Raw genomic sequence first — 24,734 nt, forward strand, 5'->3', positions numbered from 1 at the left:
GGCAGCATCTCCCGGGCGCGGGGATGGCGGCGGGTGCAGCGGCGTCGCCGAGCCCGGGCCCGGCGGCGGTGTCGCTGGGCTTGAGCGTGGCCGTGGTGTCCAGCCTGGTGAACGGGTCCACGTTCGTGCTGCAGAAGAAGGGCATCGTGCGGGCGAGAGGCCGAGGTAGGGGGCGCAGAAGGGGGCTGGGCGGGCTTGGGGCGCGGGCGGGCCGGTCCTGCTCCGGCCGCGTCCCATCTGCGGGTCGCCTCGCCTCGCATTCCCCCCCCCCTTTTTTTTAATTAATTTTTATAATAGGAAACAAAAGAAAAAACATGCAAAAAATAAAAAATGCAAAATGCAAGAGTACCTACAATTATTTTAACTATTTTGAATATTTATTACAGTACGATTACAGTAATTTAAAGTACTCTTAATACCCACCCCCACCCTCGCATTCCATGCTGCCCTGCCCGGAGCCGTCCCCCTTGCAGGGATTTTTGTTGGGGTGTGTGTGTTAACATATGATTTTTGTTGGGGTGTGTGTGTTAACATATGAAGCTGCCTTATACTGAATCAGACCCTCCTTGGTCCATCGAAGTCAGTCTTGTCTACTCAGACCAGCAGCGGCTCTCCAGGGTCTCAGGCAGGGGTCTTTCACGTCACCTGCCTGCCTGGTCCCTTTAACTGGAGATGCCAGGGATTGAACCTGGGACTTTCTGCATGTCGAGCAGATGCTCTACCACTGAGCCACGGCCCTCTCCAGGGTCTCAAGCAGAGGTCTTTCACATCACCTGCCTGCCTGGTCCCTTTAACTGGAGATGCCAGGGATTGAACCTGGGACTTTCTGCATGCCGAGCAGATGCTCTGTCATTGAGCCACGGCCCCTCTCCGTGGCTCTCCAGGGTCTCAAGCAGAGGTCTTTCACATCACCTGCCTGCCTGGTCCCTTTAACTGGAGATGCCGGGGATTGAACCTGGGACTTTCTGCATGCCAAGCAGATGCTCTATCATTGAGCCACGGCCCGTCTCCGTGGCTCTCCAGGGTCTCAGGCAGAGGTCTTTCACATCACCTGCCTGGTCCCTTTAACTGGAGATGCCAGGGATTGAACCTGGGACTTTCTGCATGCCAAGCAGATGCTCTGTCATTGAGCCACAGCCCGTCTCCGTGGCTCTCCAGGGTCTCAGGCAGAGGTCTTTCACATCACCTGCCTGCCTGGTCCCTTTAACTGGAGATGCCGGGGATTGAACCTGAGACCTTCTGCATGCCAAGCAGAGGCTCTACCACTGAGCCACGGCCTGCCTGCCTGCCTGGAGATGCTGGGGATTGAACCTGGGACTTTCTGCATGCCAAGCAGATGCTCTATCATTGAGCCACGGCCCCTCTCCGTGGCTCTCCAGGGTCTCAGGCAGAGGTCTTTCACATCACCTGCCTGCCTGGTCCCTTTAACTGGAGATGCTGGGGATTGAACCTGAGACCTTCTGCATGCCAAGCAGATGCTCTACCACTGAGCCACGGCCCCTCCCCTAGTACAAAGAGGCCCAGTACTTAGAGGCTACAACTCACCCCGGCACCCCGTGGCTCTCTCTCTGGCTGCTGCTGCTGCCCATATAGACAACTTCTCTTGTTCTTTGCTCTTCCAAAGGTAGACCTCTTGGTTTAAAACCAGGAGTTACTGGGTGCATGTATGGTGTGAGCGATCCTTGTCCAGTGCAGCAGTCCTGCTCCAGGGGTGCGTTGGGAAGGCGAAGCGCCTGGGGAAAGGGCCACGCTCCCACCATGGCCACTCCCCTCTCTGCCATGCCTCCAACGGAGGAAGGGGATTACTGCTGCCAGGCAAGGCTTGTACCACGGGTCGGGGCAAGGCTGGTCCCACGGAGGAGTGAGTGGACTGGCCATGGGTGGGGAAACAATCGCGAGCAAACTTCAGCCGGCTCTCTGCTCCTTATCTCTCTCTCATCGGCTACTTTTGTTCCACTCTCGTCTTGACCTCTTGGGACCCTCCTGTAGTCGACTCTTGTTACTCTGAAACAGTAGTTGGCTTTTGGCAAAGGCCACCTTTCCGGAGAGCTGTTTCCTTGGACTCCTGTAATCGTAATGTTGTCAAAGGCTTTCACGGTCAGAGTTCATTGGTTCTCGTGGGTTATCCGGGCTGTGTAACCGTGGTCTTGGTATTTTCTTTCCTGATGTTTCGCCAGCAGCTGTGGCAGGCATCTTCAGAGGAGTAACACTGAAGGACAGTGTCTCTCAGTGTCAAGTGTGTAGGAAGAGTAATATATAGTCAGAAAGGGGTTGGGTTGAGCTGAATCATTGTCCTGCAAAAAGAATCAAAGGTAATGTGCTAATCATTGTCCTCTAAGTATCAAGATAATGTGCTAATGAGGGTGTGGTATGTTAATATGGAACCATAGCCATGCAGATTAGCTTTGGATCACATTAACAGATCACTTCAGGATACAATGGTTCCAGCTCAACCCAACCCCTTTCTGACTATATATTACTCTTCCTACACACTTGACGCTGAGAGACACTGTCCTTCAGTGTTATTCCTCGGAAGATGCCTGCCACAGCTGCGGGCGAAACGTCAGGAAAGAAAATACCAAGACCACGGTGACACAGCCCGGATAACCCACAAGAACCCTGTAATCGTGTTTGTACTGCACGTTACGGAGCCAAGCAAATTCTTCCGCTCTTGGAACTCTTGCTTTCTCCTCAGAAAGTGACGCCCTCTCCCAGGAAAGTCCCGGAGCAGGCGCTGCCCACCAGAGCACCCTGGACTGCTGTCTGAAGGACAAAGACTGTGAGTCTGTCCAGGGAATGAAGAAGGTGTAATCCCAGGATGCTGGAATTTGTGACTGTTACGTTTCTTGTTGTAGTCAGATTTACAAGTGTATTCAATGTTACATACTATAAAAGAGAGTGGTTTCTCTACCTGACCTGCAAGGAATTTGAATGTGTTACGTGTGTGAACACTAAAGGGAATCCACAGGTTGGCAAGGGCCAAGATGCAGAAAGCTTCTTCAGGCATGCCCAGTGGGATTTTTTAATATCTGTCTCCTTTTGAGCAGCAGACTCCTATGCCTCGTCACAAACTGCTTTTTGAAGTTCCCTCAGTTTCAGAAATGGAGGCATGGCAGTTCTGTTTTAAAATGCGTATGCCCAACTTCTCCTTTGGGTGCACAAAACTAGCTGCACGGTGCTTTGGCCTCCCATCATTATTATTATTTTTTACACTTTTATCCTGCCCTTCCTCCAGGGAATTCAGGGCAGTGGACAGGGTTCGCTCCTCCATGATACCTTCTCAACAATCCTGTAAAGTAGGTTAGGCTGAGAAAGAATGAACTCATGAAGCTGCCCTATACTGAACCAGACCCTTGGTCCATCAAAGTCAGTACAGTCTACTCAGACCGTCAGCGGCTCTCCAGGGTCTCAGGCAGAGAGGTCTTTCACATCACCCACTTGCCTGGTCCCTTTAACTGGAGACGCTGGGGATTGAACCTGGGACCTTCTGCATGCCGAGCAGATGGTCTACATCTGAGCTACGGCCCTTCCCCAGAATGAGAGGCATAAGTTTTATAGCCAAGTGGGGACTGAACCTATGGCTGTCTGGCACCCTGACCGCTACACCACAACAGCTGTAAGTAATTATGCTGCAGATATAGTGAGCAGATGAGCCTTCAGCATGGATTATCTCTGCAGTTAACATCCATTTCATTTTTTCAGCATGCTTAGTGATGTAGCAGGTGATGTGAAAGACCTCCACCTAAGCTACTGAGTGGAGAGCTGCAGCCGGTCGGAGTAGCCAGTACTGATCTTGATGGGCCACTACTCTGATTTAGTATAAGGCAACTTTATGTGTTCATGCATTCGGGAAAATTGATGTCAATTATTTCATCCAAAAAGCAACAGAAAATTGATTTTCTTTTAGCTGCTGAGATGAATAAATGTAATATTCTCAAATCAGATACAGGCAGAAGCAAGCTGGTGGGGATGTTAGAGAAAACTGTACCATTCCAGAAATAGGCCTGGAAACAATTGTCCTTGAACCATTCTGTCCTGTTGCAAAAGCATTTAATCTGGTCCTGATCCTAAACAAATCCTGTAGTAACATAACAGAAAATTTCCCTGATATTTTGGTTGACTGTGGTTAATCATAACCAAGTATCACCCATAAGTTTTGCATTTTAGGTAAATAACTGAAATGCAGAAGAAAAAATAATGGTTATAAGTGTTATCTCGACAACTCTCAGTTAATTTAGACACAGTCATCAACATAGTTCAAAGTAACTCATGTATTACATCTGGTTTTAAGGCCACTTGGACATGTCTCCATGCTCATGTTGCTAAGCATTATTACCACAGGCCAAAAGAAGTAAAAAATATCCTGAGTTCTTCATTGTTACATGACTGTGATCTGAACCTCTGAAGTTGTAAGAAATAAATTGGTCTCAAGGAATTCTGAAAGCATTACATTCTTTGATTTCCCTTTTCACTGACTTGTGGAATCCAAAACAGTTTTGATCTACAGAAAATAATATCAGCTTTAAATTGAACAGTGGATTGGGTCCAAGGATAGTGCAATTACATTATCAAATGATTGTCTTGGAATCCAGATAATATGATCAATGTATGGAAACCTATATCTGTAAACATACCAGGAGCTGCAGATACAAAATGGATGCATATCAAAATTACTATTAGTGGGATGTGCCTTTGAATGTGGGATGAATGAGCATATTGCAGAGCTGGATTGGATCACTTGGAAAAGATCAACAGATACAAAGGGGTGTGTGATTTTAATTGATTCTCCCCTGCTGTAGGAGCCATTTAGCTGCTGCCCTCATGCTGCTACAGTGGGTCCCTCATCTCCAGGAGCAGCATTTGGAGCAGCAGGGGAGGGGAGCTGGGGAAGTCATACTTCCATGTATGGAATTTAGATTGGATCCACCCCATGTATTGCATTGAAAATAATAGGCAACTTGTATGTTTGGATAGGCATGTGATTTTCACTTGCTCTTCCTCATCCATGTGTGGATCGTATTCCTGTGATGTGAGTAGGTATATGCACACTGAGGAATACTTGCATGTAAGCATAAAATTGTGCTCTGTCCCTCCTACGCATACATGCCATGACCTGTTGTTAGAACAAGTTAAACTCATCATCTGCTAAAGAGAGCCCACTCCAGTCTAGCATCTTTGTAGTAGCTTCAGAGTCAACTAGACTGAAGTCCCGCCCTAGACTGGGGAACACCTTGAACCAGATCCTGTTCCTTAGATATTCTCCTCTATTGAGAGGAGGGTGGGCTGAAAATTGGTCAGGAATCAAATAAATAAAAGTCATTAGGAAAGAGCAAGGGGATAAAATACAAATGGGAAGATGGCCTAATTTAACCCCTAAGCCTAAAATCCCTCCCCAAGGGAACCTTAGGTTATGGGTTTATTAAGAAGTACATACTGTCATAAACCCATCCTAGGTCTATATGTTTTTACATGCATGTAGTGTGTTTGTGTGCATATAAAGCATGTTCCTCTTTAGGCTGTTAAGCCCACCACCTGCCCCCTTGATCCATGCCCCTTTTGGCTGCTTAAGGCCAGTGGGGGGGGTGAGATTCCCTAGATTATCAACCTGAATTTTGGGGTCTTCCCAGGGACATTGAAGGAGGCGGTGGTGAGACTTCTGCTGAAGAAGTCAATGCTAGATCCTTTAGATCTGGCCAACTACCGCCCGGTTTCGAATCTATGACTCCTGGGAAAGGTAGTTGAACAGGCAGCGGTGGAACAGCTTCAAGCTTTCCTGGATGGCACATTGGCCCTAGACCCATTCCAGTCTGGCTTTCAGCCTGGCCACAGGACAGAGACTGTGCTGATCACCCTCACAGACGATCTCTGCCGACAACTGGATTGGGCGGGGCAGCGCTGCTGTTATTATTAGATCTTACAGCAGCGTTTGACGCAGTTGACCATGACTTGTTGACCCACCGCCTTGCTGACAATGCAGTACATGGGACAGCCTTGGAGTGGCTGATGTCATTCCTCCAGGGTTGGGGACAGAGGGTTGTGCTGGGTGATGGGATCTCTCCATGGCACCCCTTGATGTGTTGGGTCCCGCAAGGGGCGATCCTCTCCCCGATGCTTTTTAACATCTATATGCACCCCCTCGCCCAGTTAGTCAGGAATTTCAGGTTGGGGTGTCATCGATATGTGGATGACACCCAGTTGTATCTGTTGAAGGCTGGTCAGCCGGGTGCTGTCCCAGGAAATCTGACCTGGTGTCTGAAGGCTATGGTGGGATGGTTGAAGCGGAGCCATCTGAAACAGAGCCCATTGAAGACAGTCCTGTGGCTGGGCTAGGGTGGTGCAGATCAGGGTGTCCAGCTCCCTACTCTTGATGGTGAGCAATTGGTACTGGCCCCCACTGTCAAGAGGTCGGGGGTGACCTTGGATGCCTCCCTTTCCATGGAAGCCCAGATCGTGAATATAGCCAAGGCAGTGTTTTTCCATCTCTGACAGGGCTGACCTAGCCACAGTCCTGGGCTGACCTAGCCACAGTGATCCATACAACTGTCACCTCTAGATTAGACTACTGTAACTCGCTGTATGCAGGGCTGCCCTTGGGATTGCTCCAGAAGCTTCAACTGGTACTGATGGGTACCCTTTGGAGAGTGCATATTCAAGCTGTGTTCTGCCAGCTGCACTGGCTCCGGATTGAATGCCAAGTCAAGTTCAAGGCTTTGGTGCTTACCTTCAGAGCCCTAAATGGTCTGGGACCTTTGTATCTGCGGGACCACCTCTCTCAATGTACCCCCCCAGAGAACTTTACACTTGTCAGGAGGCAACGTGTTGGTAGTCCCTGGCCCCTGGGCTATCCGGCTGCCTCAAGCAGGGCCAGGGCCTTTTCAGCTCTGGCCCAAGCCTGGTGGAACTCTCTAGTGAGACCCTGGGCCTGCGGGATTTAGCCCAGTTCCACAGGACTTGTAAGATAGAGATGTTCCGCCAGGCATATGGCTGAGGTAGCGATGTTTCCACCAATAAATTGCTCTCCTTTCCCTTCTCCCCCACTTTCTCTTTCATTTTATTTATGTAGGCCATCTGCTTAAAATCTATGATGGGCTCTCACCTTTACAACTTAATTTTATTGCAGTAGTAGGTATAATTTGGACAGCCATTTGAATCTGTATTATATGGGTGGTAAATTGTTTTACAGTATGTTTTAATGTATTGTATGCATATATTGTTGGAAGCCGCCCTGAACCCGTCTTAAAATGGGAAAGGGCAGGGTGTGAATGGAATAAATAAATAAATAAATAAATTTGGGGCACCACAGAGCTAAAAACCCAGGTTCCCATGTTACCTGTGACCTGGGGAACACTACTAAAGCATGTACAAAGGGCAGAGTTTCCCATTGACTTCTCGTGTTCTTGCATGTGTAAGCATGATTAAGGTGTGAAAGGAGGACTTTTGAATCATAGTTTCCTCTCTTAAACAGAAAAACTTTATTGCTACAAATTAAGCTAGAGCGCAAGACAGGGAAAATAGCTATCAAGCCAACTGGGTTACAGGTCTAAGGAAAAGAATAGTATAAGCATAACACTAAGCTAAACTTAACAGCACAAAAGATTTACCTCCAACACAACACACACACACCGATGTCTGTGGAACAAATGCACATCCTGACCCGCACCTGCTCCATGCAGGAGAATCCAGCTTCCAGCTTTTGAACAAAGACTAACGGATGTTGCCAACCTTTTAACCCTTCCTGCCTTTGCTGGCGGGAAGCCTCTTATCCAATCCAGATTTAGAGTGAACCATGATCTCCCAATCAACTGAAGGGATGTCTCACAAATCTCACTACCAGGATCATGTTTTATAACAACTATCCATCCTGCCTTTCCTGATTACAAATGGTTATTGCCCTGTGGAAATGCATCTCTGCTCATGGTGCATTTTATGGCTCGCTTTCATGGAAAAACAAGCAGCTTTCAGGGTCCCAGGGACTCTCTGGTGCACTTCAAAGCATCTTACATTTCGAGGGCATGACACCCTCTCCTTTTAGCTTTCTAATGGGTACTCAGGCTCTTCTCTTGAGACTGGGAAACCCGGTTAAAAGCTTCACCCAAAACTGGCCTATCGGGTTGACATACAAAAGCAATTCAAAGGTTTCATGATCAAGAACAACAATTAGAAAATATAGCAATGTCATCCAGGTCTGCCATAGCAAACTTCAGCCCCCTTAACAAACGGTTTATCAGGCGCTGAAATGATATATAGACGTTTTCAATCCTGAAAGGCAAAATTTTGAACTCAAAACAGTCCAAGGTGGGGGGTGAAGGCTGATATTGCCTGTGCCTCAGGAGCCAGCCCAATCTGCCAGCACACTTTCAGCAAATCGAAGGTACTAATAAACTTGTCCCCACACTGTGTCTAAGAGTTCATCAATAAAAGGCATAGGATCTCCATCTGTCTGGTGCATTTAAAAAATCCTTAAATGTCTGGGGCAAGTACTACTCAGTACTACTGAGTTTAGTGGAATTTTCTCTCAGGTGTGTGGGTGTGAAACCTCAAAGGGTTTTTGATTTCACCTATTTCTTCTACCTATCTTAATAAAGTGGATCCCCAATTTGTGAGCATGCTAGAATCCGAAAGGACAGGATGGTAGAGATCCTTGTAAAAATATTAGTGTTGAAAGGAATACTCATTACCCCCTCTCTCCAGCCAAGAATGGCACATGGGCCTTTCCTTCTGATGCCAGTAGAGAGGAGGGGCCAAGGTTCAGGGGTAGAACATCTGTATGCCATGCAGAAGACCTCAGGGTCAATACCTGGTATCTCCAGCTAAAAGAGTGAGAGGTGATGCAAAAGACCTCAACGTGAGACCTTGCAGAGCTGCTGCCTATCAGAGTAGACAATACTGACCTTGATACATTGATGGTGATTGATTTGGAGGAAATCATACAAATTTGTGCTGTATCCAGCACTTCATCTCAGTTTAGATTGTCAGAGCTGAGCTGCTGCACCATTCCAAAGAAAGGTGTTGCTTCTATCATTTTTAGGGACTGTTATTATCCTTGTCTGCAAGTGGCCTGAACAGAGAGTGCCCTTAATCATGTTAAAATGTTGTCTTCTCACTGCTGTGCCACTATAAGCCATCAAACACCATTTCTCATGTTCCGAAAGGATGGGCTTCTGCAGACAGTGGAGGGGTAAAAAGACTGACTGATTAACAGGAATGTTAATACATTTTGGAGCTCTAATCTAATAGCCCCATGGCACAGAGTGGTAAACTGCACTACTGCAGTCAAAGCTCTGCTCATAACCTGAATTCAATCTCGATGGAAGCCGGTTTCAGGTAGCTGGCTAAAGGTTGATTCAGCCTTCCATCCTTCCGAGGTTGGTAAAATGAGTACCCATCTTGCTAGGGCTAAAGTGTAGATTACTGGGGAAGGCAATGGCAAACCACCCCGTAAACAAAGTCATCCCAGTAAAAGTCAGGATGTGATGTCACCCCATGGGTCAGTAATGACCTGGTGCTTGCTCAGGGGACTACCTTTTCCTTTAATCTACAAGGAGATTGGGTTTTGTTGGTTGGTTGGCTGGTTCACATGTGCATGATTATCTCTTGATGACCACTGCATGAAAATTATTAATTGATGAAGAGAATGACAGATCAAGCACCACAGGTAGATTTTTTCTATTATCTCCACAATGTTTTCCAATAGAGTAAGTTCATACATTCAGCTACATATAATCAAGTGTTTATAAGGATGCATCTGTGAATTCGCCCTGGACATTCAGTGTTTTAGGGAAATTATGCATACTTCTAAGCTGATTTAAGGCCTAGCAGGTTTTGTAGCCCATTCCTTATACATGTTGACTCAGATGTCTATTTCATTGAGTTCAGTTACTCCCAAGTAAATGTGCATAGCACGTTGTAGGTGTGCAGAACTGCATGTATCTAAGCCCATGCATTTCAATGAATGAAAGTGTGCCTAACACTCTGTTGGGCCAGGCTGTGAATTAATAAATTAAAGTCTGACTGCAAAGTGATAAGTATGAGTTGCACATTTTCTCTGTTGCAACTTGAGAGCTGTTTTCTACTTGAGTAAATAGAATTTCCAAAAAATACTAGGAGTGCCTTGTAAAATTATTTCTGCTCACTGACCAAAGACCAACAGGTGTTTCAAGAGCATATTTGACCTGATATGCATGCTCTCTTAAACCATAACAAATAACTTGGAGTGACATTGCTACCAGCTGACAGCATGATGTAACATGTCCAGTTTGCATTTCCCACAATCACCTTCTTGTCATTGATGTATTCAGGCTCTGTTTGTTATAAATGAATTCTAACTGAGAATTGAATGAAAGGTCTAGTGTTATAAAGAAACATTTAGTAACAATTCTGCGTTTTGGAATTATTCCTGGAAGTGTAATTTGGATAGTAATGTGACAGTTTTACCATGAAGATATCAGCACAAATGCCAAAGCATTAAATTCTATAGTATACTCTTTGAACATTCTATAATTTCTATAATTTGCTGTTCTTACTATTAAAATACCGAGATGGTCCATAGTTCAAAAGTTGTGTTTGTCTTTTTACTAAAATTGGCAGAATATTTGAGCTTGTCACTTCCTGAGAATGCCTTGATTATAAAATTCATTTCAAACTTTAAATACCGTAAATACAAGGTTAAAATTAGCTATCCTAGTTAGCGGTGGTTTGGAGCGGTGGAGTCTAATCTGGAGAACCGGGTTTGATTCCCCGCTCCTCCACATGAGCGGCGGAGGCTAATCTGGTGAACTGGGTTTGTTTCCCCACTCCTAGGCACAAAGCCAGCTGGGTGACCTTGGGCAAGTCACTCTCTCTCAGCCTCACCCACCTCACAGGGTGTCTGTTGTGGGGAGGGGAAGGGAAGGTGATATTAAGCCGGTTTGATTCTGCCTTAAGTGGTAGAGAAAGTCGGCATATAAAAACCAACTCTTCTTCTTTTTATTCTTGATGGCTTTAGGCTTCCCTTTTTACACTGATTTTTAATACTTACCCCCCCCCAAATAGTGTGCTTTATTAATCCAGTGTGGAGTTGAATATACCCCGAAGAAATTCATACAAATGAAAAACCTCGGGGTTGCATTGAACATGTAAGAATTTCAGTTTGGCAGCAGCAAATGTCAAGGGAGGGGGAAGAAAAGAAAATAAAGAAAATACCAATTTGTCAATTTCATCCAATACTCTAATTTCAGTTTCCCTTTCAAGGCAAGTGAAGGTAAAAATGACCCAACACTATAGGAGCATACACTGCAATCTACAAAAAATTACAGGCGGGTTGCCAACCTCCAGGTGGCGCCTGGCATTCTCATGGAATTATAGCTGATCTTTAGACCACAGAGATCAGTTCCCCTGGTCGAAATGGCAGCTTTGGAGGGTGGCTTCCATAGCATTACATCCCTGCTGACCTCTCTCCCCTCTGCAAAATCCAGCTTCCCCAGATTCCATCACAAATTTCCAGGAGTTTCTTAACTTGATGTTGGCAGGCCTACAGGTATGAGATATTAAGGCTGAGGAATACACAGTGCAGGTGCTACCATTAGGTGAACTAGGCGGTCGTCTAGGGTGCAGATCTCAGAGGGGCGCAGAACTGGCCTGAGGGGCACAGTTTTAAACAGATTAGTTTCTTGGGGGGGAAATGCAACTGACAATTAATATTTTTTTTATTTTAAGGTAAGTACCACAACAGTGCTAACGTCTTTATATAACAAGTTTTGTGCTTTTATTTTTTCTACAAGACATCTGTTTTTGAAAATAGGTTAGCAATGGGGGGGCACAAGCCTTGCCTAGGGCACAAAAATGACTGGCACCGGCCCTGGGAATACACAGAGTATGGAGACGTAGAATATCAAAAGCAAAATTTTATATTTTTTTCCTATTTCTCTGGGTTAATTTGGCCCCTTTCCTTGATTAACGATTTAAAAAGGGGGGGGGAACTGTCCCTTGTGAGGAGGCTCATTATTTATGATATATTTTGTAAGGCAACACATTTCTGAACATATTTCCAGAATATTTGAAAAATGCAATTTAAATAATTCTGAGTAAGGAATGCGCAGGCATTTCAGAATGAGTATCCCCGTACTTTCAAACCATATGCATATACTTTACAGCCCCAACCACTGAGAGTGATGCCAGAAACAGATGCTGTTCATTACCCTTAGATACAAATGATTTAGAATAATTATACTTTAGTGTTTAATTATACTTTAGCATTAATACTCTATACTTTATTTATACTTTAGCATTTGTACAGTACAAAGTGTTGGCTGGACTAGAACTAGACATGACATACCACAAAAGCTGTGTAAAGAACATCAAAACCTTTTCTCTATTATATGTCTTCCAGTGTTTTTAATGTGCTGTTTCCTCATTTTTCTAGGAACTTCATATTTAACTGACATAGTATGGTGGTCAGGCACTATTGCAAGTAAGCATTTTCTACCTTTTAAGCAATTTAAAGTAGCTTCTTTTATATCTTTTTTTTTCCAAAAAGGGATGGTATTAATGCCAGATGCCAAAGCATGAAGCTAAACTGGTATTCTTTTCCTTGTTTTGTTACCAACTTCAACAATTTGCTCTTTGTTTGAAGATTTTGGATAACATGTCTTATAAATGGTCCCTTTGATCAAATTATGATGTTTTGGTTTTTTAGGTATTGCAAGTTGTGGTTCTTTTAAAAATAACAAGCCTTTGCTTCTTAAACAGTTCAGGCATTTCCAGGATAACTTTAAACATAATGCAGCTCTGTAATTTACGACAATGCTCAGATTTTAAACCAAAGACATAGGCTACAATCCTAAGAACACTTTCCTGGGAGTAAACCCTTTTGACCAAAATGGGACTTAGTTCTGAGTAGACCTCCTTAGGATTGCTCTCATAGTCAGACCTTACAAAATCAGTAACATTTTGTTAAATGTAAAATTGTCTAAGACAAATTGGGCAAAACACACACACACACAAAAGAATAATGATGCAGTTGGAAGACAAAATATTTTATTCAGTTACACAGGCCCTGCAGTACTGTGTATGCTTCTTCAGGGGATCTATAAGCATGTAAATAAAAACAAGAAAAAATAAATCACCATTAAAAAGCAGAACTGAAACTTACACATTTTCACACATTTTCAATGCACTTTAGCAAAATTTGCAAGTAGATTTTGCTGTTTCACACAGTAAAATCCAGTTGCAAAGTGAATTGAAAGAACATTATTCAGTGTCTGTGAAAGTGCCAAAAAGGTAGTAAACATTGAGCTGCATAAATGTATCCAGAACCACAAATCCATGAGCACCTTTCAGACAATACACAGGTGCAATAAAGCAGCATTACACAGACTGTATATGGATGGAAACATAGATCCTAAAAACAAAATTTGTATAGATCACTCAAACCGTCACAAGTTAGAAAAATATACATCAAACCTGTAAAATTGTATAGCCAAAGCAATTCCCAGAGGAATTGCTCTATACAAAGAGAGAGAGAGAGACATGTCATGGTCTGACTAAATACCAGGTTCTGCCTCCAGAAGCAGCAGTAAACAGTCATGCTACTAACTTTGCATTGAGGACTGATTAACATAACTCTTTGCTGCTTTTTTCATCTCTGTATCTGAAGTAAAAAAAGAAATAACCATTGGGTGTGTGACTGGGCTATGAAGGGAAGACAAGTGCCGAGAGTTAAGGTGGAACCTAAGAATCATTTGAAATATAAACATCTTATGTAATCTTTATTCATAGTTGTCTGTAAAATTGAGAGACTCATCATAGTTTACTGATCATAGCACAATTGGCAGAACTTTGCATTTGCCATTTTTAATCTTTCAATTGCAGTGCCTTTCCTTGTAGAACACACTTACCGCCTCACCACTATACTTTGGTTTAGAGCAGTGATCTTCAACCTTTCTAGTCTCAGGACCCACCATTTAATGCCCAGGTGGCAGAATGGGACCCACTGACTTGCTAGCACATGAACAGAAGGCACGTGACATCAGAGTCATATGACAGGGAGATCCAGAGTTGTGACCTCACCAGTCTGGATCTTCTTGCTGCAGGCATGCATAGAGCATTGGAGGACAAACTCGCAGGGAGGAAGGATAAGCTGAGGGGAAATGGGAGAAAAAGTAAGGGAGCGCTTTGGGGGGAAGAGGAGCTCTGAAGTTGACAGCTAAAAACAATCTTCACCACGGTGTGACTTTGACTCATGGTCCTGCCATATTTATGCTTTGCTTCAGTTCTGTTTTCAGATTTATGGATGGTTCCAGATTTCTACAATCTAAATCTTATTGATTTGTCTTATTCTATTGATTGTATTGACTTACTTTATGTAATTTTCCTTCAGTCCCAGTGAGAAAGGTAGATTATAAATGATGTCAATCAAATAGACCCTTGCCAGTTCATGTTGAACTTTGGCTTTCCCAATACTGCTGGTACAAGTATGGGCTATTCATCTTTAAATGTCCCTAGTTACCCAACCCTCCTTCCATTTCTGATATGTGATTTTCAGCTTATCCCTTAGATGTTTATGCAGCCACATTGCAAATCCATATCTACATTCAGATCCTGTTTTATGAAAACATAATCAGGTCTGTCTAGGTTCAGTGCATCTCATTTGTGATGCTTGATATTGGAAAAATTTGCATGTATTGACAAACCATTGTAGATATGAAAATAAGTGTTGGGAATCTTTGGACTCACATACTTCCTCTTGTGTGTGGCTTCAAAAGAAAACAATTTCTCACAAACCATAGCAGTTTAAATCCAGATCAAATGCTATGGCTTGTTCTCATTGCTCCAAATTGGCATTCCAAAATACTGTTCAATCCTCTTTTGTAGAACGAGAGCAAACTGTAGTTTGTGATCTGGGTTAACCAACAAATTATTATTTGTTTCACACTCAAGAAGAGGAAGAACAGGGAAGGAGTGCATGAGCCCAAAAATTCCCCAGGCTTGTTTCTGTAATAAACCATAGCGTGAGTCTTGTTATTAGTTTGAAGCTATAAAAAGAGCCCTCTGTTAGATGTAGAAATACACTAGTTTGGTGTTACTTTAACCAAATTGTAACTTTTCTTTCTGAACTCACAACCATTCATTTTCAGCTGCCTTTAATACATAAGTTGTCCCCACTTCTGCAGACATCTGATCTGGCTATGCTGACCTGCACTATGGTAACCTCGAGGCTAGATTATTTTGTCACACACTGCATGGGGCTACCCTTAAAGATGACCCAGAAAATTCAGCTGGTGAAAAATCATTGACCATTTTGTGTAAAGTTTGTATAAATTATCTTTGAATTTTGTGTAAATTATCTTTGCTTTGACACAAAGACTTTCTAGGCATAGAGAGAGCTTGCACCAAAATAGACTAAAGTACTCTTGATACATATCTAAGTTTCATGTCCGGCAGTTTTTAACATCTTCTAAACTGTAACAGTGAATCCAGTTTTTGGTTACTGTTTTATTACACTCCAATTCTGTCCTTTTTCTTTATTCCATAAATAACCTTGTGATTAAGAGAATTATTGAGGTTGTTCAAACTGTGACTTAAACGGTATGTTAACTCAGATAAAATGCTTGAGAGAGGGAAATTAGAGTATCCTTATTTTCTTGAGGTTAGCATAGTAGCACAGATCCTACATACCAGTAAGAAAATTTGTTAGCCGGTAATTATTCATTAAGTCATCCTCAGGACCCTCATGAGAATTTCAGAAGAGCAATTGCTTAGCAGTGATAAAGTGGTGGTGGTGGTTTTTTAAATAAAATTGTGGGCAACTGGAAATTTCTAGTAACACTAAAATGCTACCAAAATGCCAAGCAATACAATTAACATTATTTTACTCAGTTAAGTCTTGCTGTTTCTAAAAAATATTTTTGTTGTTCTTTTCGCAGTGGCTCTGGGTCAGATTGGGAATTTCTTAGCCTACACTGCAGTTCCTACCGTTCTGGTGACCCCCCTTGGAGCTCTTGGAGTTCCATTTGGGTAAGGATTTTGTTTATCCGTATTTGAAGGATATATAGATAAACATCTTCATGTACGGAGTAATTGTTCAAACACCAGCAAGAAATTTAAAATCCTGACAACGAAAGTAGATGTTAGGTGCGTCCTTAACCACAGTTAATAAATGGTATAGGACCCTACACAAATAGCCCTTTTGTGCAAGTTTGCATTCTATATCTTTGTTTTCTGTCCACTTGAGAATTGTTTGTTTGCTTAGCTTTGTTGTGCCAGTTCTCTTTTTAAAAAGATTTCGTACAGTTGAAGTTTTGTTCCTTTCTTTTTCCGTCAGTGGTACAGCCCCATGCTGTACCACTTTTCCTTATTCAAGGGTATTGGATTTGTAAATGGAAATATTTGTTAGTGGAAATTTTATATATGGCGGGGGAGAGATGGGGGAAAGTAATAAAATATTAAAACTCAACCTCAAACCACCATTCAGAAAGCACCTCCCCTGTTTGTTTATATATTCTGGAGTGCCTCTTAACTGGCTTTTTGGTCTGATCCAGCCAGCCCTTTTGTTTTTTAGATGAACATCATTCTCAAAAGCTTAATATAGGCAAGTGACACAGCTCCTCTATACTCACCCCTGCCCCATATCAATTACAATACAATACAACACCTTTATTGGCATCATAACATAATATAACACGCCAAAACATTGGCGAAAATAGGATTAAAATCTTCCGTAATTCATTAAAAATAATATTTATTTATTAAAATTTTATTTAAGTTCTCTTAAACTGGGTGGGCTTGATGCTTCTCTTGGTAAGGGCAGAAGCTAGGAAGGAAGCTACTGAAACCATGAGGTTTCTGTCTTGGTCCGCTAAAAAGAGACGAGTCAGATTCCTTTTTGATCTTGTGCACCAATGGTCTGGCAAATGGCTAAGCATTAGATGACGGGGTCTGGTATGGAGAGGGCAGTCCATTAGGATATGTTCCACCATGTCGGGAATTCCGGCATCACAGGCGCATAATCGGGCATTGTGGGGAACATGATGGAATCTGCCGGAGGTCACTGCCGATGGAAAGGCATTTAATTTTGCCAGTATGAAAGCTCTTCTCTGGGTTGGTAAAGCTAAATTGTAAAGATAATTAGCACAAGAGCCATAAGATGAAATGATGCCTAGAGCGCTAGGCCTAGCCCCATATCATGTACCTTTAAAAAGCCTTACAAATATCTGTAGAGACTGAGTGTTCTGTACAATACCACTTAAGGTTAAGTGAAAATTTATTCAACTCTTGGGAGAGACATTCTGTCTCACCATAGCATTTTAAAGGTAGCATAGCTTCCCTTTTCCATCTCTGGACAACATGTTCCCGCTAAATGTAAAAAGAACAGTTTAAACTCTAATTTTGGTTAAACTGACAAAGCTTCACAACAAGGCATATTTCCCTTATAGAGACAAGTAAACTAACTTTACAAAACTACTTTCTTACGAAGGAGAAAAAAGGATGGCATAAATAACATCTTAGGGTAAGTTCAGATAAACAGTGTTGAAAGTCATTAAAATGTTCTCTTCTCTTCCCTGTTTTTTAAAGATCTATTTTAGCTTCCTACTTATTGGAAGAAAAACTCAACATTCTTGGCAAGTTGGGCTGTCTGCTGAGCTGTGCAGGTTCTGTTGTTCTCATAATCCATTCTCCAAAGTCTGAAAGTGTCACCACTCAGGCAGAGCTTGAAGAGAAGCTCACAAACCCAGGTATTTCATTATTTGGGACAGTAACATTAGCAAGTAAACCCATCTCAATAGCTGCATTGGTTCCATGGGGGTGGGGATAGAGCAAACTGATCTTATATGAAGCATCGCCTCACTGGTTTGATGTTAAATGTTGTAATTGTATATTGTGAAAGCAGGCAGGTCAGCGCTTTCCTGATGCTGCATCTTTAATTGTTGTGATGCTTTCGCTCCACAGTCATGAATATATTCATTCAGAAGTAACGTGTAGTGCATTCAATCAGTCTTCTTTCCCAATAACTATACTTAGAATTGCAGCTGTAGAAGAAATCACTCTTAAGGACAGTAGACAAGCCAGCTTGCTGTCTTGATGGGAAATTCTTATCTAGTGAAAATCTTTAGATACTTCAGTGCATTATTGAAGGGGAAACCAGCCAAATTGCATAAGGACAATAAATAAAAGTTTATTCCAAGGTTATTTATTAGAAGGCCACAGATTAAAAGCAGGTCAGTTATTTTAGATATAAATGTATTACAAATTATAGAAGAAATTGAATGCTATTGCCTTGGCCAAAACGATCATATTATATTCTCCTTGTGTGTGCTTTTTAACACAGGTTGAGAAAATAGGTGGCAAAATGAAAGGAAAGACATGTAGCAGTGCACAATAATTGGCCCTAGTATAAAGAAAGTAAACTTGTGTACCTTTGGAAGGCTAGTAAATGACCCAAATCTTAGTTTTGATATTTTCATTTCATATTTTAAGTGATCATGCTGAATGAACAATCATGACCTTCACAGCAGTCAGTGTTAGCTTTAAACACTATATGAAGGGACCATTTAGGTGGAAAGAGAGATCATAGTTCTGGGCAAACTCCATATGACGAACTGACATGAGTGGTGCTGAATTTCTTTTGTGGATTTAGGATTAAGGCTGACTTGAAGCACATCTTGGGTGAGAGTGAGGGGGCTTCTAAACCTTTCTCTACCTACAGTTTTCCCTCTAAATAGGCTGACCATACGTACAGTTTTGAAAGGGACAGTCCCGTTTTTATCGTATTTCCCGGCCATCCCGTCTTTTTAATTAAAATGTCAGTTTTGTCCAGTTTTGCACCTCATTACACTTCCAATGTTTGTTTCCTTCGGTTCTGACATTTCTTATGCTGCATGCAGGTATGGCTGGGTAAATTCTCATAGAAAAAGTGCTTCAATCGGGTAACACTAATATTACATAACCCCTGTCCCATTTTTGTCTCAAGGAAATATGGTCAGCCTACTCATAAATCATTTGTCCCAGTTATCTTTCTCCCAGCAGTTGTTATTTCCTGTCTTAGAGGCTGAGGGATAAGAACAGCAGGAGAGAGCTAGTTTGGTGGAAAGGGAAGGTATATTTATTTATTATTTTAAAAACCAAAATTTAAAATCACAATTCAGGACTGCATGTAAATTTAACCAAACATGGAACCAAATAAAAACCATCTTCACCTCCTCATAAAGATCAAAAGTGATCTGCCTCCCTGGGGCTGCCACCAAATAAGCTTGGATTGATGGGACAGTCAGGAGGATCTCTCCCTGTGATCTTAATTCCTGGGCAGGAATATCTGGGAGAAGACGGTCCTTCAGATACCCCAGTCCCAAGCAATGTAGGGCTTTAAAGGTCAAAAACAAGACCTTGGATTGGATTTAGGAGTGGATTGGTAGCCAGTGTAATTGCTGTTATATCAGGGTCGCATGCTCCCGATATCTGGCCCCAACCAGCAGTCCAGCCACAAAGTTCTGCACTAGCTGCAGCCTCTGAACACTTCAAGGGTAGCCCCAAGTGCAGCACATTGCAGTAGTCCAGTCTAGATTGAACTAAGGCATGAATCACTGTGTCTAGATCTGACTGAACCAAGAATGGACACAGCTGATGCACCAGATGAAGCAGGGCAAAAGCATTCGGAACCACCTCAGCCACCTGGTTTTCTAAGATGACTGCTGTGTTGAGTAGCAGTCCCAAGCTGTGAACCTGGCTTTTCAAGGGGAGTATAACCCCATCCAAGACAGGAGAGATCTGAAGTCCCTGGCCTGCCTTTCTTCTAACCCAGATAACCTCTGCCTTGTCAGGACTGAGTTTCAGCTTGTTCACCTTCATCCAGCCCATTACTGTTTCCAAGCACCAGTTCAGCGTTAACAAGGCTCTGGAATGTTTTCACTCCTCAATGTTTGGTGCCGTTTACTGTAATCTGGCTGGGGAGAACCCCCAGGGGTGGGGTGGGGAGATTAAACAGCCGCTCCTACCTGCTCATGGTATGCTTTAAAATGCTCCGTTCCACCACTATATAGGAATTTGGCAGTGATGTTAATTTTGACATATGGATCTGCTGCCATCACATGTAATTTGACACTCAGTGGTACGTTCTTAGCATGCCGGAGGCACGAGCTCAACAATGTAGTCCTCTGGCATCTTCAGTTAAATAAGTAGCAGGACGAGAAAGAAACTTTTACACGAAATTCAGAAGAGGTATGGCGATACAGAGTATAGGATTATTTCAATCACTGGTCTGAGTCAATTTTAAGATATTTATTATCATATACCCTACGAAGTCTGCACTTATTTATTTTTTGAAATGTACTGTACTCTGGTCTTGTTGTACCTGTTCTTTGAATAAACTTTTTGCTTAGCTGGAACCATGCGAACTCTCTCCTTGGAGAGACTCACCTGACCCCTTCTGTTGCTGTCCGCCAGCAGGTGAAGGATGTTTTGTTCCCTCAGTGATTCCTGTCCTATGTTTTAATTGGCTTTTATGTTTTTCTCTTACGTTTTTGTATGTGTATTTCAGCTTGGTTTTGATTTTTTAAAAATGTTTTTGTTTGCTTTTAGTGATACTAAGCCATAAATAATAAAAAACATGTTTTTAATCTGTTAGCTGCCTTGGTGGCCTTGATGAGGGCAGAAAGGCAAGATATAATTGTTGTAAATAAATAGGTAAAGTAGGGTCACACATTATAAACTGATTTGGGATACCAATTGGCTACACTTTCATTGCTTTATTGAGGGGTTTTGTGTAACTTTCAAGGAAGGGAGAAATCATAGTTTATTTTAGACAGCAATCTTTCTAGATTATAATAATTATACAGTTTTGAGAATTCACATCAGGTGAATGACAAAGAGCTTGTTTGAATAGGAGCTGAATTACAGAGGAATCCTAAGCAGAGTAACAACCATCTAACGTTCACTGAAGTCAATGGACTTAGAAAGGTGTAACTGTATTTAGGATACCATTGATAATGAAGAGGACCCCAGAGGTATCACAATAGCATTATTCTAGAACTGCTATCATTATACTTTCAATGAAGAAGAAACTACACTAAAAGCAGTATTTAAAAGTTGTTTTTACCATATGGGTTTCAGCAAAAAAGAGCTGTGCATACGTTTAACACGTCAAAGAGCATTTAGGTTTTCTATTTTGATTCTAATCTGATTTTTGCATGCATCTTCTGTGAATAACAATGTTGTTATAGAGTTTATTTATTACAATATTTATACCCTGCCTTCCCTCTTGGCTTACATGGAGATAAACAATGCTTTTATTCTGTCTTTCCCCCCCAGTGTTCGTGGGTTACCTCTGCATTGTCCTTCTCATGCTGCTTCTACTTATATTTTGGATTGCACCGGCTCATGGACCCACTAATATTATGGTTTATATCAGTATTTGCTCACTGCTAGGAAGTTTCACAGTGCCTAGCACAAAAGGCATAGGACTGGCTGCCCAAGATATCTTTCACAATAATCCATCAAGCCAAAGGGCGCTGTACCTCTGTTTGGTTCTGTTGGCAGTATTAGGATGTAGCATCATCATTCAGTTCAGGTACATTAATAAGGCTCTGGAATGTTTTGACTCTTCAGTGTTTGGTGCCATCTACTATGTGGTTTTTACCACACTGGTTTTGCTGGCCTCGGCCATCCTTTTCAGAGAGTGGAGCAATGTTGGAGTGGTTGATTTCTTAGGGATGGCTTGCGGATTCACTACTGTATCTATTGGAATAGTTCTTATACAAGTTTTCAAAGAGTTCAGTTTCACTATTGGGGAATTGAATAAACCTAATATGAAGACTGATTAAGACCCTTATTGCTGAAGGGTGGGATGGCCAGGGAATGATGAGCCTTTAATTTCTAGGCCAAAGGAATGTGAGAATCTTTAGTTTCTAGGCCTAGAGAAAATCAGAGTCTTTCATTCCTTGATGGAATACATGAAATTAATTAGAGGCTTCCATCCAGTTTTTCTAAGACTGCTGTCGCCATGCTTCAACCATCTAACAGCATTAAGTGGTAACCTTACAATTCTCACAGTATATGGGTAAAATTACATCAGTACAGAGACTGATATATTTCTTCACTCTAAAAGATGATTTGTGTTGAGAAGAGTTGAAGCATTCCACATATCAGACTGGAGGAACCATTCAAAAATGGCTACCTTAAATGTTCCTGCTGTGGGAATAAGCTAATTCAGCTTTTCTGTGCTCAACTTGGCAGATGACAGGAGCCATAAATGGTCCTTTTGGAAAACATAGATCCACTTCAAAACTGGAATTGGATTCTTCTCCTCTGTCTCATTGGGATGTAGCAATGTTTATTGTTTCCACAGCTGTATTTGGGGATTCTGAAAACACTGTTTCAGAATCTGTATATTAACATGTTTCCTTTCTTTACTAACTGCATCTGCATTTTGGACTAATCACAGGAAGTTTAGAATTGTACAAGGCATACAGCAGTGCATTTATTACTTAAAATATGCCTTCTCTTCCAGCTAAAGGTTACTCTCTGACTTCAGTAAACACATCATTCAGTTTGTAGATATACCTTTTCGTGGCAATTATTTGAATTGTATTAACATATGTCATTCATTTAAGAGCTTTTAATGACCAACAGAAACATTGTGAGGGTGTTGTGGCAGATCGTAACCACTCTTCTACCTTTTTTTGGTAGATCATTTGTAAACATTTGAAAACTACTTCAGTGCCTTTTGTATTCCTAAAATACCACATAATTTGAATGCATTTGTCTGTTTCTTGTCTCTTAACACTTGGCTGTCCTTGTGCTTATAAGCAAGTAAAGCGGCCAGAAAGGGCAGTATATTTACAGAGAGACTTTAAAGCCTGCATTTATAACTGAGGTGACTGCAATAACTTTTCTTGCACCTCCATTATGTGTTGTTCTACACACGTCTGTTCCCTGTGTTCCAGTTTTCGTGCAGCAAAGGCCTTCATAGCACATTTTAAAGTTAGGTTTTGAACTGGCACTTTGCAGTGTGATAGGAAACTTGTAGTGCAGTGAACGTCTAAGGGTCAATGCTAATTCTAGACAAAGAGAGGTTAGACAAGCTAAGTGAGTCTTAGCTGAGTCTTCAGCCACCTACAAAGGAGCAGGAAAGAACCTGGCTGCTATTCAGTGCGGTTACTGAGTTGGAAGAGCTCAGAGAAGTGCCGCCTACCTGTGCTTTCCACACACTGATGTTTTAGCTTTCTCACTTGGAAAGCTAAAATGAAGTTAGTATACATGTGTCAGAAATGAAGGATTTGTTTTCCTTCCTGAAGCTTCCGATTTTGTTTAACAGCTTGAGAGTATTCGTAGCTCTATCGTCAGTATTTGATTGTCATGAATTTAAAGTCTGTCATGGAGAATTATTTTTGTATCTGTTCCAGAGAACTAAGTACCGGAATAATTTTTAGCAGACCAGTTCTCTGTTCTTTGAATATTAGCATCATTACCCACTTTGAAAGTCTCCATTGGCTTCAAAGTGAACATAAGAAAGGCCCTGCTGGATCAGACCAAGGCCCATCAAGTCCAGCAGTCTGTTCACACAGTGGCCAACCAGGTGCCTCTAGGAAGCCCCCAAACAAGACGACTGCTGCAGCACCATCCTGCCTGTGTTCCACCGCACCCAAAATAGTAGGCATGCTCCTCTGATACTAGAGAGAATAGGTATGCAGCATGACTAATATCCATTCTAACTAACAGCCATGAATACCCCTCTCCTCCATGAATATGTCCACTCCCCTCTTAAAGCCCTCCAAGCTGGCAGCCATCACCACATCCACAATTTAACTATGTGTTGTGTGAAAAAATACTTCCTTTTATCTGTTTTGAATCTCTCACTGTGAAACTGAAGTACATAAGCAATGAGCCCAGTTATACTCTAGTTCAAGTTCATTGAAAGAGAACTCTTGTCTGTAGAATTGTCCATGCCATGTGGTGACAGCTAACCAAATTCAACATAAGAATTATCAGTCCACTTATTTAGAAAACTGATAATTCTTATGTTACATTTGGTTAGTGAATAAGTGAAGTTGAAGTTCTGCAGTTCCTTTTTTGAATTGCAAATGTTGAGTTTCTAATTTTCATAAAACAAGGACTGCTTTGTATGTTCTAGTTCAAGAGTGTTCATTGTGTATTCTTTAAGCATACACCGTCACGTCCAAAGTGACCACATATGTTTGTTTTGGTCTTGTCAAATCTAATGGTGGACTGCATTCAGCCACATGAAATGGCTATTAATCAATATTAATTCAGTCTGGTGTTTTACCCGTGAAATTAATGTTTCAATGTTTCAAAATTTCAATGTTTACCATTTGTATTTTGTCAGGTTCTTAGGAAAAACTACTCTGAAATGGTACATTTTAAAACAAAAACAAGAAAGAACCTACAAAGTTAAGACCTCTGCAAAGTATAAACAAAACAACCGCACAAATATGTGTTCATATATTTACAAAAATCCAAAAGCATTTAACAAATATCACAGTCCCAACCTGCAAAATATAATCAATGGCTAAATAATAATGCCATATGTAGTGTGTGACAATATCAAAAATACTGCTAAAATACACATATGTGAAGGTTACATAGACAAGCTTAAGACGAGCTCCCAGGTACTATTCGTTTCAATAAATAATATTTTAACCTTTCCATTAATAGGGCACAAAATAAGTGGTTTGTGTGTTGCCATTGTAGCAATGGCATTTGCCATTGTAGCAATGTAGAAACATAACAATGCCCATCTGAGCAGA

The 24,734-nt window shown here is 41.9% G+C and overlaps 1 protein-coding gene across 1 annotated transcript; it reads left to right on the forward strand.

The window, feature by feature from the left end:
* The first annotated feature begins 23 nt into the window (after nt 1–23).
* Nucleotides 24–21,857, forward strand: NIPA1 (NIPA magnesium transporter 1). The gene is made up of 5 exons (XM_056862171.1): nt 24–165; nt 12,401–12,448; nt 15,903–15,993; nt 17,551–17,711; nt 21,280–21,857. The coding sequence occupies exons 1-5, from the start codon at nt 24–26 to the stop codon at nt 21,789–21,791; spliced, it is 954 nt and encodes a 317-aa protein (XP_056718149.1). The 3' UTR covers nt 21,792–21,857.
* Nucleotides 21,858–24,734: the final 2,877 nt, after the last annotated feature.

The sequence above is a fragment of the Euleptes europaea genome, chromosome 16, assembly GCF_029931775.1.
Source record: "Euleptes europaea isolate rEulEur1 chromosome 16, rEulEur1.hap1, whole genome shotgun sequence".
NCBI lineage: Eukaryota > Metazoa > Chordata > Lepidosauria > Squamata > Sphaerodactylidae > Euleptes > Euleptes europaea.

What these genes read in the sequence shown, in the direction of transcription:
- NIPA1 (XM_056862171.1), top strand. Translation starts at nt 24, where the DNA reads ATGGCGGCGGGTGCAGCGGCGTCGCCGAGCCCGGGCCCGGCGGCGGTG. An exon ending in CGTGCGGGCGAGAGGCCGAG is followed by an intron (nt 166 to 12,400) that starts GTAGGGGGCGCA and finishes TCATTTTTCTAG; the next exon opens with GAACTTCATATTTAACTGAC. An exon ending in GTGGTCAGGCACTATTGCAA is followed by an intron (nt 12,449 to 15,902) that starts GTAAGCATTTTC and finishes TTCTTTTCGCAG; the next exon opens with TGGCTCTGGGTCAGATTGGG.